This window comes from Pristiophorus japonicus, chromosome 19 (assembly GCF_044704955.1).
Source record: "Pristiophorus japonicus isolate sPriJap1 chromosome 19, sPriJap1.hap1, whole genome shotgun sequence".
Classification (NCBI taxonomy): Eukaryota; Metazoa; Chordata; class Chondrichthyes; family Pristiophoridae; genus Pristiophorus; species Pristiophorus japonicus.
This window is the reverse complement of record NC_091995.1, coordinates 20368603-20389282: the sequence shown is the minus strand read 5'-3', so window position 1 is coordinate 20389282 and position 20680 is coordinate 20368603. Positions and strand designations below refer to the sequence as shown.

General features: G+C 49.4%; 1 protein-coding gene across 1 annotated transcript; it reads right to left on the bottom strand.

Moving 5' to 3' along the window:
• Positions 1-1055: 1055 nt before the first annotated feature.
• On the bottom strand, positions 1056-19685 carry LOC139229788 (zinc-binding protein A33-like). Its single transcript, XM_070861372.1, has 6 exons — positions 19275-19685; positions 19097-19192; positions 14651-14884; positions 14041-14063; positions 13826-13941; positions 1056-2929 (listed from the first exon to the last, which is right to left on the bottom strand). Exons 1-6 carry the CDS (start codon positions 19683-19685, stop codon positions 2364-2366), a joined length of 1446 nt encoding a protein of 481 aa, XP_070717473.1. The 3' UTR covers positions 1056-2363.
• Positions 19686-20680: the final 995 nt, after the last annotated feature.

Below are 20680 nucleotides of genomic sequence, written 5' to 3'. Positions count from 1 at the left end.
CGGAATACAAGCCAAGTCTATGCAACCTGTTCCCATTATTTAACCCTTTTAGCCCAAGTATCATTCTGGTCAATCTGTGCTGCACCCTCTCCAAGGCCAACATATCCTTCCTGAGATGTGGGGCCCAGAACTGAGTGCAGTGCTCCAGATGTGGTCTGACCAGAACCTTATACAACTGGACCATTACTTCACCTTTTAAGGCAAGTAACAGAAATAAATAAAGTACATTGCCCAATAATTTCCGCTTTGAACACAATCAGCAATCTGGGCCCAAATTGCGTCTGTTTTGAGAAGTTTTATTTCTCGAGTTCCCGCTCAAACTCATTTGCATATATTGGAACAAACCAGCGCAACAGACGGAAAGTCCAGGCCCCAAAATGGACAAAGGACGTAGAAAACTAAAGCAGCGAGAGCCCTGAGGCAAAGGGGAGAAAATGTCAGAGATGGGAAACAGGAAACATCCGGACAGAAAGGGTGAATTTAAAACACACTTTTAAACTAAAACACAAATTGGTAAAGTACAGCAGACCAGAGAAGGGACAGAACAGGTGAAGAGGGAGGGCACAGCCTACCTCCCCCAGCACTGTGGTCTGACCAAGGATTCCCCCAACCCAAACACCAACCTGTCTCCCCCTTCCCTGGGCACCGACAGAACCTGCTCCCCGCCCCTCCCCGAATATCTCTGGAGATATCTGGTCCCTGATCGATTTATACAGCTCTCTGACGGGCATTTTCCGTACTTTGCCCGTGGATCCCAAATACCAGTTTTGCTCTATTTATTTCCCCACCCAAGAACAAGGCCCAATTATTGGGAGACAGTAAATGAAAGTGCAGTTAAATGAAAGGTGTTGCACACAGTGATGAGTTGTGCGCCCAGCGTCATTCTGTCCAAAGTAAACCAACAAAGTGAGTGCGCTGGGTTGTTAGTGAACCGTTAACCTTTTTCTCTCCACTTTCCATATTTGCATCTCAGCACTTTGTGAGCAGGAAGGAGTTGCCTATAGGCAGGAAGAACAAGAAATGTACCACAAATAACAGCATTCCTCACCACCTCACACACTTCACCTTTTTTGTATTGGTTCACACCTTGAGCACAACATATTCCCAAGTATACAGAGTCTGAGTGAGTATACAGAGAAAAACATAGAAGTTACAACATGGACACAGGCCATTTGACCAAACCGTCCATTTCAGCATTTACCCTCCACCAAAACCAGTAATTCTATTCACATTTAACCGTCCTGTTCCCATATCGCACTCGGTAACGGTCGGAGGATCGGGGGATCGAGGGGGAGGTGGGGAGTCGGTAATGATCGGAGGGCGGGGGTAGGGCGGGTATCGGTAATTATTGGAGGGACAGTGGATTGCGTGGGCAGTGTATGTAACGATTTGGTCCAGAGGAGCAAATCGTGGGTCAGAGCAGCGGTTGGGACGATTGGATGGCTGGAGAAGCGAGGGGTGGGGGGAGGGGGGGTACTGTGTGCTGTGTAGGGTCGGGAACGATCGGGGGGGGGTTAGAGGAGCGGTGGGGGCGGGGCTGGAGTGAGGAACAATCGGAGGGCCGGTGTATATGATCGGACGACGGAGGGGTGGGGGTGCAGTGAACGATCAGGGTGTGGAGCAGGGTCTTGGGAGCTGGAAGTGGGTGTGTGGGGCGGGGGGGGAGAGGTCTGGAATGACCGGGGAGCAGAGGAGAAGCAGGGGTCTGGAGCAGCAGATCGGGGTCTGGAGCAGCAGATTGGGGGCAGGAGGGAGTGTGGGGGGTGTAGGATTTGGAATATCCGGGAGGAGCAGGAGTGGGAGATGGGGGCACTGGGGGCGCTGGGGGTGGAGGAGGCAGGCGACATCGGAGGACGGGAGGAACATGGGGAGGGGGATCGGAGGCCTCGGGGCTTGTCCAATCGTGGGGAGGGGGTGAGGCAGGGACACTGGATCCAGGAGGTAAGTGTAAAGGTGCTTACCTCCTGGATCCAGCAGTACTCACCTTCCATTAGCTGGCGGCTTTCACCAGGCCTGAAAAACCCAACCAGCTGCAGTTACATTTAAAATGGAGGTTAAATCTGAGGCACGCCAGCCTCATTATAATATTTAAATGTAGACCCGCCTCCTGGGAGCGGATTGGCTGCCCGGCCCCGCCCCGCCTCGGGCGGGTTGGAGGCGGGTTCTGGTCAGGATTCAGATTTTAACACTTTAACTTCCCACCCGACCACAACCCACCCGTTTTTGGGGTTAAAATTCCCCCCATTGTCACTCGGTTGTACCCGCCCTGACCTCAGGTGACATTGGGACCATCCGCACCACCTGTGACTGAGACCGACGACCATCAGTTTGCAGCTGGCAGGAGGCAGGTAGGTGGTGTGAAATTATGGGATGGACAGGTTAGTGACCTTTGACCCACAGATTGTCAGTGGGGCGGATTTTTTCCCGTCGTCACTCAGTTCTGGACTGAAGATGGGAAAGAGTGTCTCAGTGAAAGTGTGGGTGAAGGTGTGGAGATGGGACATGTTGTCCGCATTGTAAAATGACACCTGTCCCCCCTCATAGTCCAGGAACACCCCGATCTTCCGGGGATCCCCACTCGGGGTGAGGGGGGTATCAGAGGGGGAGGTGAAGGCAACATAGCCAATTCCGGGTTCCAGCCCCACAGTCCAGTATCCGGCCTCAGGTGCCCCGCTGATTTCCCCTTTCCTGTTGACAGACTCTCGGGCCACTCCCACCTCCCACTCAGTCTTGTTCCCCACCTCTGCCTCCCAGTAGTGTCTCCCTGATGTGAATCCCTCCGATCCGAGGACATAGAGACAGGTATCAAACCTCTCCGGGGTGTCAGGGAGCTCCTGCCATTTGTCTCCATCTCTCACACTGGTCCGGTCCTCAGACACGATGAGCTGGGGATGGGCTGTGTTCGGATCCAGAGTCAGAGAGGCTGGAGCTGGGGGAAAGTTACAATAACACAGTGAATGGTTTAGTTTGTTGCTGTGATTTATTCAAACACTTTCCCTTTTTAAAGTGGCCATTCGGGGGATTCCCGGTTTTACACTCATAATAAATGGTGAGACTGAGTAGTGTGTGTAATGAGCAAGTGTGACCTTTGCTCCTTTATTGCAGTTCCAGAGTACAGGTACCTCGTGGGTGTCCTGCTTATATACTGTGCTCCCAAAGGATGCTGGGATCCCTTGGGACTCCAACAGGTGGGCCCTCTGGTGGTCAGGTGTGATGCAGGTTACAAAGGGTTAAATACATAACATCACTCCCCCGTGAAGTCAACAATACACTTATTTACAAGGTGAGACGATCTGGGGCTTTACGCTCCCTTGTCGACCGTCTCGGTACAAATGAGGGTGTGGGTGAGTTGGTCAGTTCTTCACTGGGCTGTTGGGCAGCTGGCCTTGCTGGGGACGATCAGTTCTGTTCCGTGGTCAACTGTGATGTCAGTTGCCACTTGTGTGTGTGTTGGAGGGTCAAAGTTGGCGGTGTCCTCTTCAGGTTGTTTGTAGCTGTTGGTGAACCGCAATTTGATTTGGTCCAAGTGTTTTCTGTGTGTTTGTGAATTGGTCAGTTTGACCTGAAATATCCTACTCCCCTCTTTGGCTGTGACTGTGCCAGCGAGCCATTTGGGACCATGTCCATAATTGAGCACAAACACAGGATCATTGATCTCAATATCGCGTGACAAATTTGCTGCGCTCATGGTACACACTTTGTTAATGCCGCTTGCCCTCCACTTGATCATGTAGATCAGGGTGGACAAGAGAGAGCCTTGTTTTAAGTGCCCTTTTCATGAGCAGCTCGGCTGGGGGAATCCCGGTGAGTGAGTGGGGTCTGGTGCGGTAGCTGAGCAGTACTCGGGACAACCGGGTCTGCAGGGAGACTTCCGACACACGTTTCAAGCATTGCTTGATGGTCTGAACTTCCCGTTCTGGCTGGCCGTTGGGTGTGGGCTTGAACGGGGCAGATGTGACATGTTTGATCCCGTTGCGGGTCATGAATTCCTTGAATTCAGCACGGGTGAAGCACGGCCCATTGTCGCTGACTAGGACATCAGGCAAGCCGTGCGTGGCAAAGTTGGCTCGTAGGCTTTCAATGGTGGCCGTGGATGTGCTTACAGACATTATTACACATTCAATCCATTTTGAGTAAGCGTCCACGACAACCAAAAACATTTTGCCTAGGAATGGCCCCGCATAGTCTACATGGATCCTTGAGCACGGTTTGGATGGTCATGACCACAAATTTAGCGGTGTCTCTCTGGGTGCATTGCTCATCTGAGAGCAAGTGTTGCACTGGCGCACGCATGGCTCTAAATCTGAGTCAATGCCAGGCCACCACACGTGAGATCTGGCGATGGCTTTCATCATTACGATGCCTGGGTGGGTATTGTGCAGTTCGTAAATAAATGTGTCTCTGCCTTTCTTGGGCAAGACCACACGATTGCCCCACAAAAGACAGTCCGCCTGAAGGGACAATTCGTCTTTGCGCCTGTAGAACGGCTTAATCGCTTCCTGCATCTTCACTGGGACACTGGACCAGTTCCCATGGAGGACACAGTTTTTTCCCCAAGGACAGTAACGGGTCCTAGCTGGTCCAGGTCCTGATCTGGCGGGCCGTAACGGGCGACTTTTCGTTCTCAAATGCCTCCATGACCATGAGCAAGTCTGCTGGCTGTGCCATTTTCACCCCGGTGGTGGGCAATGGTAGCCGACTGAGAGCATCTGTGCAGTTCCCTGTGCCCGGTCTGTGGCAGATTACGTAGTGTGAGCGCCCATCTTTAGATGTGGGCAGAGGCATTGATGTTAATCCCTTTGCTCTCCGAGAATAGCGCTATGAGTGGCTTGTGGTCAGTTTCAAGCTCGAACTTGAGGCTAAATACTGGTGCATTTTTTTTACCCTGTAAATGCAAGCCAGAGTCTCTTTTTCAACCATGCTGTAGGCCCTTTTGGATAAACTCCTGGATGCATATGCAACCGGTTGCAAAATCATTAGCCTGTTGCAACACACACCCGACCCCATATGACGACGCAACGCAAGCTAATATAGAAACATAGAAAATAGGTGCAGGAGTAGGCCATTCGGCCCTTCTAGCCTGCACCGCCATTCAATGAGTTCATGGCTGAACATGCAACTTCAGTACCCCATTCCTGCTTTCTCGCCATACCCCTTGATCCCCCTGGTAGTAAGGACTTCATCTAACTCATTTTTGAATATATTTAGTGAATTGGCCTCAACTACTTTCTGTGGTAGAGAATTCCACAGGTTCACCACTCTCTGGGTGAAGAAGTTTCTCCACATCTCGGTCCTAAATGGCTTACCCCTTATCCTTAGACTGTGACCCCTGGTTCTGGACTTCCCCAACATTGGGAACATTCTTCCTGCATCTAACCTGTCTGAACCCATCAGAATTTTAAACATTTCTATGAGATCCCCTCTCATTCTTCTGAACTCCAGTGAATACAAGCCCAGTTGATCCAGTCTTTCTTGATAGGTCAGTCCCGCCATCCCGGGAATCAGTCTGGTGAACCTTCGCTGCACTCCCTCAATAGCAAGAATGTCCTTCCTCAAGTTAGGAGACCAAAACTGTACACAATACTTCAGGTGTGGCCTCACCAAGGCCCTGTACAACTGTAGCAACACCTCCCTGCCCCTGTACTCAAATCCACTCGCTATGAAGGCCAACATGCCATTTGCTTTCTTAACCACCTGCTGTACCTGCATGCCAACCTTCAATGACTGATGTACCATGACACCCAGGTCTCGTTGCACCTCCCCTTTTCCTAATCTGTCACCATTCAGATAAGTCTGTCTCTCTGTTTTTACCACCAAAGTGGATAACCTCACATTTATCCACATTATACTTCATCTGCCGTGCATTTGCCCACTCACCTAGCCTATCCAAGTCGCTCTGCAGCCTCATAGCATCCTCCTCGCAGCTCACACTGCCACCCAACTTAGTGTCATCCGCAAATTTGGAGATACTACATTTAATCCCCTCGTCTAAATCATTCATGTACAGTGTAAACAGCTGGGGCCCCAGCACAGAACCTTGCGGTACCCCACTAGTCACTGCCTGCCATTCTGAAAAGTACCCATTTACTCCTCCTCTTTGCTTCCTGTCTGACAACCAGTTCTCAATCCATGTCAGCACACTACCCCCAATCCCATGTGCTTTAACTTTGCACATTAATCTCTTGTGTGGGACCTTGTTGAAAGCCTTCTGAAAGTCCAAATATACTACATCAACTGGTTCTCCCTTGTCCACTCTACTGGAAACATCCTCAAAAAATTCCAGAAGATTTGTCAAGCACGATTTCCCTTTCACAAATCCATGCTGACTTGGACCTATCATGTCACCTCTTTCCAAATGCGCTGCTTTGACATCCTTAATAATTGATTCCATCATTTTACCCACTACTGAGGTCAGGCTGACCGGTCTATAATTCCCTGTTTTCTCTCTCCCTCCTTTTTGCGCAATAGCACATGTAGGAATTCTATCAGGGTGCTAACACCAATCATTTACATGGGTTATACAGGACAAGCAGTTTGTTGGAACACAATAACTTTCTGGCTTTCTTAAAAGGCAGCCTCTTGTGAATTCCCCCATACCCAGTCGTCTCCCTTGTGCAATAGCACATGTAGGATTCTAGCAGGGTGCTGAACCCAGGTAGGGAATTACCAAAATAGTTAAGGAGTCCCAGGAACGACCGCAGCTCCGTCATGTTCTGTGGTCGCGGTACGTTCTTGATGGCCTCCGTCTTGGCGTCGGTGGGTCTGATGCCATCTGCAGCGATTCTCCATCCCAAGAACTCGACATCCTGTGTGTTTCAACCTGAGCCCCACGCGATCCAACCGACTAAGAACCTCCTCCAGATTCTTCAAGTGCTCCACGGTGTCCCGACCTGTAACCAATATGTTGTCCTGGAAAACCACTGTGCAAGGAACCGACTTTAGCAGGCTCTCCATGTTCCGCTGGAAGATCGCCGCGGCCGACCGAATCCCGAACGGGCACCGATTGTATATAAACAGAACTTTGTGCGTGTTGATGCAGGTGAGGCCTTTCGAAGACTCCTCCAGCTCCTGCGTCATGTAGGCCGAGGTCAGGTCCAGCTTGGTGAACGTCTTCCCTCCAGCCAGGGTCGCGAATAGGTCGTCTGCCTTGGGTAGCGGGTACTGGTCCTGTAGGGAAAACGGTTAATCTTTACTTTATAGTCCCCACAAATTCTAACCGTACCGTCCTCCTTGAGTACCGGGACAATCTGACTGGTCCAGTCGTTGAATTCCACCAGCGCGATGATGCCTTTGCGTTGCAGCCTGTCCAGCTCGATTTCCACTTTATCACGCATCATGTACAGGACCGCCCGAGCCTTGTGGTGGATGGGTCGCGTACCGGGAACCAAATGGATCTGCACTTTCGCCCCCAAGAAGCTTCCAATGCCTGGCACGAATAACGACAGGAACTTGCTCAGAATCTGGGTGCATGAGGTGTCGTCGAAAGCGCTTGGATGTTGTCCCAGTTCCAGCGGATTTTTCCCAGCCAGCTTCTGCCAAACAACTTGGGCCATCCCCTGGCACAATCCACAGCAGGAATTCGTGTACTGCTCTGTCATAGGAGACTTTGACTTCAGCACTGCCAATTACAGGGATTAGTTACTTGGTGTAAGTCCTTAGTTTAGTGGGAATGGGGCTGAGCTTGGGCCTCTGTGCCTTCTTTCCCCACAGCCTGTCGAAGCCCTTTTTACTCATTATGGACTGACTTGCCCCCGTGTCTAGCTCCATAGATACTGGAATACCGTTCAGTTCAACTTTCAACATTATTGGTGGCATTTCGTCGTGAAGGTGTGTACCCCGTACACTTCTGCCTCCTCAGTACAAATTTCCAATTCAGTCTGAGCCACTGTAGATCGATCTTCCTCTACAACATGGTGGTTTGCAGGTTTGCAGCTCGCCTGCACATTCGTTGGAGGTGTCCAATTGTTCTGCAACCATTGCACGCATAGTGCTTAAAGCGGCATTGATGGGGCCGATGATCACCTCCGCAACGCTAACTAGGTGTTAACTGCCTCACATTAACAGATGATGGCGGACTCTGGGTCGATTGAGTCAGGCCACAGCAGCCGGCGTGTACGTTCTGCCGTGTACATTTCTGTTCAAAACCGACGTTACTTTATGCACAGTACTGGCTGAAACTTCTTTGTTCTGCGAAGTCTGCTTGGTGTTGTCGCTGGTCGACATAAATGCCTGGGCTATCATTATGGCTTTACTCAGATTCGGAGTTTCTACAGTCAACAGTTTGCGAAGGATTGTCTCATGTCTGATGCCCATTACAAAAAGTCTCTGAGCATTTGTTCTAAGAATCCCTCAAACTCACAATGTCCTGCGAGGCGCCTCAGTTCGGCAACATAGCTCGCCACTTCCTGGCCCTCCAATCGTTGACACGTGTAGAACCGATATCTCGCCATCAAAACGCTGTCCTTAGGATTTAGGTGCTCCCAGCGTATACAATTCTTCGTAGGATTTCTCTGTTGGTTTTGCCGGGGCCAGGAGATTCTTCATGAGGCCTTTGGTTGTTGCCCCACACACAGTTAGGAGGATCGCCCTTCGTTTGGTGGTTTTCTCGTCCCCTTCTAGCTCGTTGGACACAAAGTATTGGTTGAGTCTCTCCACAAAGGCCTTCCAATCGTCCCCTTCTGAGAACTTCTCCAGGATGCCGACTGGTCTTTGCAATTTTGCGCGGTTGTTCGTTACCTCGTCGCCAATTGTTACACTCATAATAAATGGTGAGACTGAGTACTGTGTGAGTGACCTTAGCTCTTTTATTACAATTTCAGAGTGCAGGTACCTCATGGGTGGCCTGCTTATATACTCTGCTCCCAAGGGATGCTGGGATCCCTTGGGACTCCAACAGGTGGGCCCTCTGGTGGTCAGGTGTGAGGCAGGTTACAAAGGGTTAAATACATAATACCCGGGAACTGCGGTGTGTCAAATGGCTCCAGGTTCTGTTATTGGAATCTGCTCTGACCCGGGGGTTTACACTCCTGGGGTCACTCTGACCTCTGCTGACCACTGCGATCTGACCAGGAACTCTGCGGCCCCCGGTCCCCTGCTGTTCTCAGCGGCTGCACAGTGACCCAGGGACCTTCAGAAACACACAGGGAATCGGCACCAGAGGCTACGGCGGGGCTTCCGAACGGAAGAGGGGGAAAGGTGCAGGCACCGGAAGGAAAGAGAGAAGGGAAGGGGAAAAGGGGAAAAGAAGCAAAAGTGGGGGAACTGCTGCAGAGGGGAAGAGAGAACCCAGAGGAGGAGGGAAAATAACTTTATATAAAAATACTCAACAGAGGCAGAGAAAGAGGAGATTGGACAGAGGAAGGGAGGAGAGGAGCTGTCGCAGGGGGAAAGGGAAAGAGCGAGATAAAGAATTCAAGGAGAGAAAATGAGAAAAGTAGACGAAAGAGAAGAGAGAATTGGACAGAGAGGCTACGGCCCACAACTCGATCTGTCCAACAACCTGACCAGGGACACAAGAAACACTGCAACATAGAAACATAGAAAATAGGTGCAGGAGTAGGCCATCCGGCCCTTCGAGTCTGCACCACCATTCAATAAGATCATGGCTGATCATTCACCTCAGTACCCTGTTCCTGCTTTCTCTCCATACCCCTTGATCCCTTTAGCCATAAGGGCCATATCTAACTCACTCTTGAATATATCCAATGAACTGGCATCAACAACTCTCTGCGGTAGGGAATTCCACAGGTTAACAACTCTCTGAGTGAAGAAGTTTCTCCTCATCTCAGTCCTAAATGGCCTACCCCTTATCCTAAGACTGTGTCCCCTGGTCCTGGACTTCCCCAACATTCTTCCCGCATCGAACCTGTTCAGGCCCGTCAGAATTTTATATGTTTCTATGAGATCCCCTCTCATCCTTCTAAACTCCAGTGAATACAGGCCCAGTCGATCTCGTCTCTCCTCATAGGTCAGTCCTGCCATCCCAGGAATCAGTCTGATGAACCTTCGCTTCACTCCCTCAATAGCAAGAACGTCCTTCCTCAGATTAGGAGACCAAAACTGAACACAATATTCCAGGTTTGGGCCTCACCAAGGCCCTGTACAACTGCAGTAAGACTTCCCTGCTCCTATACTCAAATCCCCTTACTACGAAGGCCAACATACCATTTGCCTTCTTCACCGCCTGCTGTACCTGCATGCCAACCTTCAATGACTGATGAATCATGACACCCAGGTCTCGCTGCACCTCCCTTTTCCTAATCTGCCGCCATTCGGATAATATTCTGCCATTGTGTTTTTGGCCCCAAAGTGGATAACCTCACATTTATCCACATTATACTGCATCTGCCATGTATTTGCCCACTCGCCTAACCTGTCCAAAGCACCCTGCAGCCTCTTAGCGTCCTCCTCACAGCTCACACCTCCACCCAGTTTAGTGTAATCTGCAAACTTGGAGATATTACACTCCATTCCATCATCCAAATCATTAATATATATTGTAAAGAGCTGGGGTCCCAGCACTGAGCCCTGCGTCACTCCACTAGTCACTGCCTGCCATTCTGAAAAGGACTCGTTAATCTCGACTCGCTGCTTCCTGTCTGCCAACCAGTTCTCTATCCATGTCAGTACATTACCCCCAATGCCATGTGCTTTGATTTTGCACAACAATCTCTTGCGTGGGACCTTGTCAAATGCCTTTTGAAAGTCCAAATAAACCACATCCACTGGTTCTCACTTATCCACTCTACGAGTTACATCCTCAAAAAATTCCAGAAGATTTGTCAAGCATGATTTCCCCTTCATAAATCCATGCTGACTTGGACCAATTCTATCACTGCTTTCCAAATGTGCTGCTATTTCATCCTTAATGATTGATTCCAACATTTTCCCCACTACTGATGTCAGGCTAACTGGTCTATAATTACCTGTTTTCTCTCTCCCTCCTTTTTTAAACTGATCCAGAGTCGATAGACTGTTGGAAAATTATCACCAATGCATCCACTATTTCTAGGGCCACTTCCTTAAGTACTCTGGGATGTAGACTATCAGGCCCCGGGGATTTATCCGCCTTCAATCCCATCAATTTCCCGAACCCAATTTCCCGCCTAATAAGGATATCCTTCAGTTCCTCCTTCTCACTAGACCTTCGGACCCCTAGTACATCAGGAAGGTTATTTGTGTCTTCCTTTGTGAAGACAGAACCAAAGTACTTGTTCAATTGGTCTGCCATTTCTTTGTTCCCCATTATAAATTCACCCGAATCCGACTGCAAGGGACCAACATTTGTCTTCACTAATCTTTTTCTCTTGACATATCAATAGAAGTTTATGCAGTCATTTTTTATGTTTCTGGCAAGCTTCCTCTCGTACTCTATTTCCCCCCTCTTAATTAAACCCTTTGTCCTCCTCTGTTGTATTCTAAATTTCTCCCAGTCCTCCAGCTTGCTACTTTTTCTGGCTAATTTGTATGCCGCTTCCTTGGATTTAACACTATCCTTAATTTCCCTTGTTAGCCACGGTTGAGCCACTTTCCTCGTTTTATTTTTACTCCAGACAGGGATGTACAATTGTTGAAGTTCGTCCATATGATCTTTAAAGGTTTGCCATTGCCTATCCACCGTCAACCCTTTACGTATCATTTGCCAGTCTAATCTCGCCAATTTGCGCCTCATACCATCAAAGTTACCTTTCCTTAAGTTCAGGACCCTAGTTTCTGAATTAACTGTGTCACTCTCCATCTTAATAAAGAATTCTACCATATTATGGTCACTCTTCCCCAAGGGGCCTCGCACAACAAGATTGCTAATTAGTCCTTTCTCATTACACATCACTCAGTCTAGGATGGCCAGCTCTCTGGTTGGTTCCTCGACATATTGGTCTCGAAATCCATCCCTAATACACTCCAGGAAATCCTCCTCCACCGCATTGCTACCAGTTAGGTTAGCCCAATCAATATGTAGATTAAAGTCGCCCATGATTACTGCTGTACCTTTATTGCACACATCCCTTATTTCTTGTTTGATGCTGTCCCCAACCTCACAACAACCGGGTAGTCCCAGATTCAGAGACACAACATGAAACAAGCAGCCTGGACACAGCAAACCAACTTCATTATATCCATAAATCCCAATTTACGTCTCGGCCCCGAGCTGCGTGAGAACACTAGCGGCAGGTCAGGGCCATAAAAGGAGCGGAGGTGCAGCGGCCCTGGAGCAGTGTGGAGGTATACCACTTCAGGGAGCAGTGCGAGCTGGTGCAGGAAGGACACGGCAGCGAAGAGTGACGTCATCAAGGTCCAGGTCGCTGATTGGAGCGTGGGCAGATACAGCAGGAGCGGTGAGAGACTGTGGAGGGATGTGATCAGGGCCCAGGAGAGGCGTGAGTTAGCCCACACTGCAATATGTCTGTGCACGAGGTCCATGCAGCAGAGCTGGTCCCCAGTCGTCTTGGTTAACCCTTGCCACTGGACCTAGACCTAGCTCTATCAAGCCCGTGTGGTGGCTGGTGTGCAACGGTCACCATACGTACAAAAAATCCACGCACAGGCATCTTCCACTCTTCAGGATGTAGTTCAGGACCTGGAATATTAGGTCCTTCATGGAAACACCTATAAACTCATCCTTTTTTAGCGTGGAACCAAGTCATCCTCGTTTCGAGGGACTGCCGATGATGATGAAATCACAATAGACTCAACACACAATCCGGCAAAACTAAACTGATAGACATAAAAGGACAGGTGGAAGCGGCATTTCTACAGGAGACCCTCCTCATCGCCCTCAGAACACACCAGGTTTATGAGTGAGTGGGTGGGACAAATGCTGGCCGCCTTCTCCTCAGCCAAGAGCAGAGGACAGTCACACTAATCACCAGCAACCTCCCCATTACTCTGGAGATACACATTCCTGGAGAAGGAGGCCGCTCCATCCTAATGAAATTTGATGAACAGGAGAACCCAAAGTGATGCTTCAGTTCAGTGTCCCGAATGAGGAGTCCCCACATCAGCATTCCTCACACTCGCCCCACCTATGGACAGCACAGGAACCAGGAGTGGAGACCCAAACTGTGCTCTTCACTCCAAACAGGACAAGCTCCCAACGGACACAGGACACGAGACCAGCAGCCGGAGCAATCCGAGATCAGTGTGGTGTCCTGGGCCGAGAGGATGTATGGTGGGCCCACACCCCAAAGAGAAGGAATTCACCTTCTACTTCAACCCACACAAGACACACTCCAGGATCAACTACTCCTCCCTGAAGCATCCCGTCTATCCCGCCTAACCTGTTGTGATAGGAGGTAAACAGGACTTGCACCAATTATCCTCCATTCAATCCTCAGAGCCTCAAACCTTCCCTCCTACATGACTCAGAGTTCCTGCCTACCTCTAGGCGAAGCTCATCTCCTCACATATACCCTCAGGTGGAAAATGCAGGACTGAACTATTGCACACGATCACTCTGTGCCCTAATCTCAGACAGTGAGCTCTAACCTGGAAAATCCACACCAACTGACACCCACCCGACCAAGATTAACATCCCATAATCCCAGAGCTTTCTCCCCTCCGACTGAACCTCCCACACCCTGTACTGGAGACACAGAACCAGATACTCTGAAATTCATCACAATCATGTCAATACATAAGAAAAGTAAGGTTATCCCCACATGGTCACCATACACACTCCTTAATGCTGACTATAAAATATTGGCCAAGGTCCTGACCTCCAGACTAGACACGGACATCAGTGATCATTTAATCTGGGGTCTGGGAGCCTGTTTAGGCTCCTCTCATCTGGGTTTATAAATCAGGGAAAGGAATATAAGAGTTTTACCGGGGTTAATGGTGTCTATCATTTCTCTCCACGCTGTGTACTGTAAGGGGCCGTTGAACTTTCCGATCGACAGCTTGTCATCTGCTAATGATAGTTTATAATAATCCTCACCAGTCCTGTAAATATTAAACAGTTGATGTTATAAATTGACCATAAACACTTTGCTGAGTTATTTTACTAAATTGTGCAGAGTTTCAGTGAACAGTTTGTCCTACCTCCTCTTCTGACACGTTTCCTCCTGAAATCAATAAAACACAAATCTGAGTTGACGGAGACTGACCGTCTCTATCCGGACAGCAGAAATTACACCCACATTGTTACAAGATGCTGATAATTCCCAATTCTCACTGCTGGGACCATACAGATAGAAAGAGGATATATTTGAAAACCAGACAGTAGAAATTTCACCAAAAAATATTAAAAGCATCTGATAGAAAGAGGATGCAGTTGGAAAATGTGAATTGTGTTGTCAGGTTGTGGAACTGAACACCAGTCTCACTCAGAGACACAGTGACTCTCACACCCACCGTACCAGACACACCCACACACTCACACAATGTAACTGGACCAGGAATGTAATGTGAGCTCCAGGAGAAGATTAACCTCTTGGGGACACAGAAATAATTACAGGCTAAGTATAAGATCAGGGCAACTCGTTCCCGGATCCTGCAGACAGTGTGGGAGCCGGTTAGTTCAGTCACAAAGCAGATCCACCCGGAATAGACAAAACAATCGGTTTAAATCAGTTTAGAATTTTTCAGCAAATGCTGCATTTATTTCAACATTGTCGGTTATTTTGCAACTAACCCGCAATATAATCCTCACCTTCAGAAATGTCAGCCCGTCTTGTTGCTCCATCTGTTTCTGCAACTTTGAAAGCTGCTCCTCAATAGAATTTAAATTCTCTTGAATTTCTCGAACGTTTTTCTCCATTGTATCTACAATCCTCTCCTCTTCTCCCCTGAGATCTCTGATTAAACGCTGCTCTCTCTCAGTGAGAATCTGGTGCATTTTAGCGAACTCGGATCTGATGTGGGTCTGCAGACTGCTCGACTGTTCCTACCAAATGAAAGGTGAAAAATAATCATGTACTGCGATAGAGGGAACAAAACTCACCGAGATCCCAGAAAATCAGCACAGGGAGACTGATACGTCCTTACTACACAGTATAAATGAACACGAGGCCCATGCTTGAGAGGTCAGTCTGTGACCTGTCCTTTATTCCTTAGCACTCAAGTGATGAAGGTGGGTGGAACTTCCCCTTTTATACCTGAAGGCCCAGGTTAGGAGTGTCTCCCACCTAGTGGTCAGTGTTCTCACGGTGTACAACTTAGGTCAGTTTATACATGGGTTACAATGCTGGTTGAATACATGACATCACCTCCCCCCCCAAAGTCTTATTGGGATCACAGGTGAGTCTCTCTGGTGGTTTACGCTCCCTTGTAGAGCATCTGAGTTGGGGCTCCGGTTGTTGGGCGCTGGCCTGAGTGTCTGCTGTTTGCGGTGCCTCAGGCCTGTCCGGACTGCCCAGTGACTGGGCTCTCCTCCACTTGGTTCCGGTGTTCGGTCACCTGTGGTGGAGTGAACTCTACATCGTGTTCTTCCTCTGCTTCTTCTATGGGGTTGCTGAACCTCCTTTTTGTTTGATCCACATGTTTGCGGCAGATTTGTCCATTGGTAAGTTTAACTACCAGAATCCTATTTCCCTCTTTGGCAACCACAGTGCCTGCGAGCCATTTGGGCCCTGCAGCGTAGTTGAGGACAAAAACAGGATAATTTACATCAATACATCGCGCCCTTGCATTCCTGTCATGGTAGTGATATTGTGACTGGCGCCTGCTCTCGACAATTTCTTTCATGGTGGGGTGTATAAGGGATAATCGGGTTTTGAGCGTCCTTTTCATTAGTAGCTCTGCGGGTGGAACCCCTGTGAGCGAGTGTGGTCGGGATCTATTGGCCAACAGGAGGCGTGATAAGCGGCTTTGTAGGGAACCCCCTTGGATTCTGAGCATCCCCTGTTTGATTATCTGCACTGCTCGTTCTGCCTGGCCGTTTGAGGCCGGCTTGAACGGTGCCGTTCTAACATGGTTAATTCCATTGCCTGCCATGAAGTCCTGGAATTCAGTGCTTGTGAAGCACGGGCCATTGTCGCTGACCAAGATGTCCGGTAGACCGTGGGCGGCGAACATTGCCCATAGACTTTCTATTGTGGCAGAGGATGTGCTTGAATTTAAAATGTCACACTCGATCCATTTGGAGTAGGCGTCTACTACAACCAAAAACATTTTCCCCATGAAAGGACCTGCGTAGTCCACATGGATGCGTGACCAAGGCTTGGCGGGCCATGGCCAGGGGCTAAGGGGGGCTTCCCTGGGCGCATGGCCCAGCTGGGCACACGTGTTGCACCTGCGAACACAAAGTTCCAGATCTGCGTCTATCCCTGGCCACCAAACGTGTGACCTGGCAATTGCCTTCATCGTGACAATGCCCGGGTGCCCATTGTGGAGTTCTCTGATGAACACCTCTCTGCCCATCTGGGGCATGACTACGCGGTTTCCCCACAGTAGGCAATCAGCCTGAATCGAGAGTTCATCCTTGCGCCTGTGAAATGGTTTAAATTTCTCAGGGTGTGCCCTGTACGTGGCTGCCCAGTCCCCATTCAGGACACATTTCTTGACTAGAGACAATAGCGGATCTCTATTTGTCCAGACTTTAATCTGACGGGCTGTCACGGGTGAGCCTTCGCTTCCGAAAGCTTCAACAGCCATGACCATCTCAGCAGCATGCTCGGTAGCCCCCTCAGTGGTGGCTAGTGGGAGCCTGCTGAGTGCATCGGCGCAGTTTTCGGTGCCCGGTCTGTGCCGAATTGTATAGTCATCGGCAGCTAACGTGAGTGCCCACCTCTGTATGTGGGCCGATGCGTTTGCATTTATGGCCTTGTTGTCGGCCAAAAGGGACGTTAGGGGTTTATGATCTGTCTCCAGCTCAAATTTCCTGCCAAACAGGTGCTGGTGCATTTTCTTTATCGCATATGCACATGCGAGCGCCTCCTTTTCTACCATCCCGTAGCCCCTTTCTGCCTGGGACAGACTCCTGGAGGCATAAGCTACCGGCTGTAACTGACCCTTGGCATTGACATGCTGCAACACACACCCGACACCATAGGACGACGCATCGCACGTTAACACAAGTTTATTACATGGGTCATAGAGCATTAACAGATTGTTGGAACATCACAAATTGCGTGCTCTATTAAAAGCCCTTTCCTGGCTGTCTCCCCAGACCCATTCGCGGCCTTTGCATAGGAGCACATGTAGCGGCTCTAGCAGCGTGCTCAATTTCGGAAGAAAGTTACCAAAATAGTTCAGGAGCCCCAGGAATGAACTCAGCTCCGTCGTGTTACAGGGTCTGGTTGCTCTCTGGATCGCTTCCGTCTTGGATGCAGTAGGGCTGATCCCGTCTGCTGCTACCCTCATCCCCAGGAATTCTACCTCTGGAGCTAAGAAGACGCACTTCGCCTTTTTCAGTCGCAGACCTACCCGGTCCAGTCTGCGTAGCACCTCCTCCAGGTTGTGGAGGTGTTCTGCAGTATCGTAACCCGTAATGAGGATGTCGTCCTGAAAAACCACCGTCCCTGGAATCGACTTGAGGAGGCTTTCCATATTTCATTGTAAGATTGCGGCGGCCGAGCGAATCCCGAACAGACATCTGTTGTACTCAAACAACCCCTTGTGTGTCATGATGGTGGTCAGCTTCTTTGACTCACTCGCCAGCTCCTGGGTCATGTAAGCTGAGGTCAGGTCCAATTTTGAAAAAAGTTTGCCACCGGATAGCGTCGCAAAGAGGTCCTCCGCTCTCGGTAGCGGGTACTGGTCTTGGAGTGACACCCGATTGATGGTGGCCTTGTAATCGCCACATATCCTGACCGACCCATCCGCCTTGAGCACCGGCACAATCGGGCTCACCCAGTCACTGAATTCGACTGGCGAGATGATGCCTTCCCTCAACAGGCGGTCCAATTCGCCTTCTATCTTTTCCCGCATCACATACGGCACCGCTCTGGCCTTGTGGTGTACTGGTCTGGCGTCCGGGTTTATGTGAATCACTACCTTGGCCCCCATGAAAGTGCCAATGCCAGGTTGAAATAATGAGTCAAATTTGTCCAGGACCTGTGAGCATGATACTCGCTCCACAGAGGAAATTGCATTGACATCGCCCCATTTCCAGTTCATGACAGCAAGCCAACTCCTCCCCAGTAGTGCGGGACCGTCCCCTGGGACAATCCAGAGTGGCAACCTGTTCTCCGAATCTTTGTGGGTCACGACTACCGTGGTGCTGCCTAGCACCAGAATGATCTGCTTTGTGTAAGTCCGTAGCTGTGCGTCAATCGCCGATAATTTTGGCCTCCTGGCCTTGGATGACCACAACTTTTCGAACTGTTTGATACCCATCAGGGACTGGCTGGCACCCGTGTCTAGCTCCATTGATACTGGGATGCCATTGAGGAGCACTTTCATCATTATCGGTGGCGTCCTGGTGTATGAACTGTATACGTGCTCCACATGAACTCGCTGAACTTCAGCTTCCAGCGATATCCCCCAGTGTCCATTTCTGCAATTTCTGCAGGTATTTTGCTCATCTCTGCAAACTCCGGCTGAATGTATGCCTCCACGCCTCCAGCATGAGTTGCGGTTTGAAACAAAAGGTCCCTTGCCAGTCGATCGTCCCTGACTGCCCCTGTTATTGTCCTTGAGTGCACCATTAACAGGTGTTGATGGCCCCATTACTGGCCACATTGTCCCTTGCAATGGCGTGAATCGCTGTTCAGCTTGCCATTGTCTCTGTCGAACTCCCCCTCTGGGTTCGACTACATGTTGGGGCATGCCTGACTGCCCTTGTCTGCCTGGAGAACTGTGTGCTGCTTTAACAATGTTGAATCTCTGTCCCAACCATTCCTTAACACAGTACCTCTCGTCTGTTCTGCTAGTGGCCATGCTCGGGTGGTTTAAATCCCAGTTTCTTGTCGCCATTGATACGTCCTTACTACACAGTATAAATGCACATGAGGCCCATGCTTGAGAGGTCAGTCTGTGACCTGTCCTTTATTCCTTACCACTCAAGTGATGAAGGTGGGTGGAGCTTCCCCTTTTATACCTGAAGGTCCAGGTTAGGAGTGTCTCCCACCTAGTGGTCAGTGTTCTCACGGTGTACAACTTAGGTCAGTTTATACATGGGTTACAATGCTGGTTGAATACATGACAGAGACCTTACCCTAACTTTGGAAATCTGCCGTTTCTGTTTCCGTTCCGTTTCTAGAACCGCCGATTTCTTCTCTGTGAGAGATTCTAAAGAGGATTTCAGCTGTTCCTGGGATTGGGAGAAAATCACAGAATGAAAGGGTGGACTATGAAAATGTGATAAAATAATCAGGTGATAAAATCCATTTTACCTTGTAGATTTCAACAGCTTCTTTAATCGGCATGAAGTTGTGAGATTTGTGTTCCCGCGCATCTCTACAAATCAAACAGATCAGTTTCTTGTCAGTTTCACAAAACAGCTTCAGTTCTTCCTGATGTTCCTCACAGTGAAGTTTATTTTCCTTCTCTCTCGGAGTCAGGGTTAATTTTCGAGCTTTCTCCGACAGACTGGCTAAGGCCCGACTGGTCCTGAGGTTTATTTCTGGAAACTCCTCTCTACATTCCGGGCAGGAGTTTGTCTCCTTCTTTTCCCAACACCGTGTGATACAGGAGCGGCAGAAGTAGTGTCCACACTCCAGTGAAACCGGATCAGTGAAGAATTCAAGACAAATGGGACAAGTTACCTCCTCAGTCCAAATCTCGAGCTGCTGCTTGGAAACCATGTTAACACTCAGCACTTCCTGATTCAAGCACTTCCTGATTCAACCCACTTTCAGTCTCAATGTTGCTGAGCTCCAGCTGGATCCTGTCACTAGGTGGCGCTGCTGGACAATATTTCTCAACCAAGGATTTTTGTAAGTTTCCTGAAAAAGATTTTGTTGCAGGAAAACCACACATTTGATTTCTGTGCAGTGAAGGGCCGTATTAAACAAACCGATTTACTCTGTGCATCAGTTTAATGTTGTATGGACCCAGGAAACATGCTCTAAAGGTGTAGAAATAATTGCTCTAATTTCAAATGTTTTGCAGGTGATGTGAATATGTCAGAAACTGATAATTATCCTGGATTTGTTAAACTATTTAATTGCACCACCCTCCATACATTGATGTGCTTTTTATTACAGTTTATTGATTTAATGTGAGGTTTTAGGGGATGTGCCGTTATGTTGCTCCAAATGTTGGCCCAGATTTGAAGTTTGGAGCCACCTCTGGTCATATTTCAGGCCCGGGCAATCTGAAAGTGAGAGGTGGGCGGACTGGGCGGAGTCTTGCTGAATTCCCGGGGAGGAGGGTACATCGGGTGGGGGGAAGAAGGCAGCCTCCTAACTGCTGGAAACACATTCTTGTGCTCAATTCTCACTGCAGCTGGTGGTGTCCGGGCACGGCCGTGCTACAGGAGCGCTTGTACAGACCTGGAACTATCGAATCCCTAAAGCCCCTCTCTTTATCCGTGCAGATGTTGGTCTGAGCAGCCACCGTTATCCGTGCAGATGTTGGTGTGTGCTTCCTACAGCTGGTGACTGCCCCCATTAAACCCCGAATGACTGTATCCCCCTCTCTCCAATTGTGCAGGTCCCGGTGTGTGTCCCTTACAACCGGATCCACCACAATTATCTGCCAAGTGCATTGTGGAACAACCCACTCTGCATGGACCGAGCGAGACGCAGAAGACTTGGCGAGTTGCCGCAGTGCATCTTGTAGATGGTACACACTGCAG

Coding starts and splice junctions, on each gene's coding strand:
- LOC139229788 (XM_070861372.1), bottom strand. CDS start 19,685: ATGGTTTCCAAGCAGCAGCTCGAGATTTGGACTGAGGAGGTAACTTGT. Junction 19,193..19,274: donor AAGCTGTTGAAATCTACAAG/GTAAAATGGATT, acceptor TCCCAATCCCAG/GAACAGCTGAAATCCTCTTT. Junction 2,930..13,825: donor GATAGACACCATTAACCCCG/GTAAAACTCTTA, acceptor ACTTTCCCCCAG/CTCCAGCCTCTCTGACTCTG.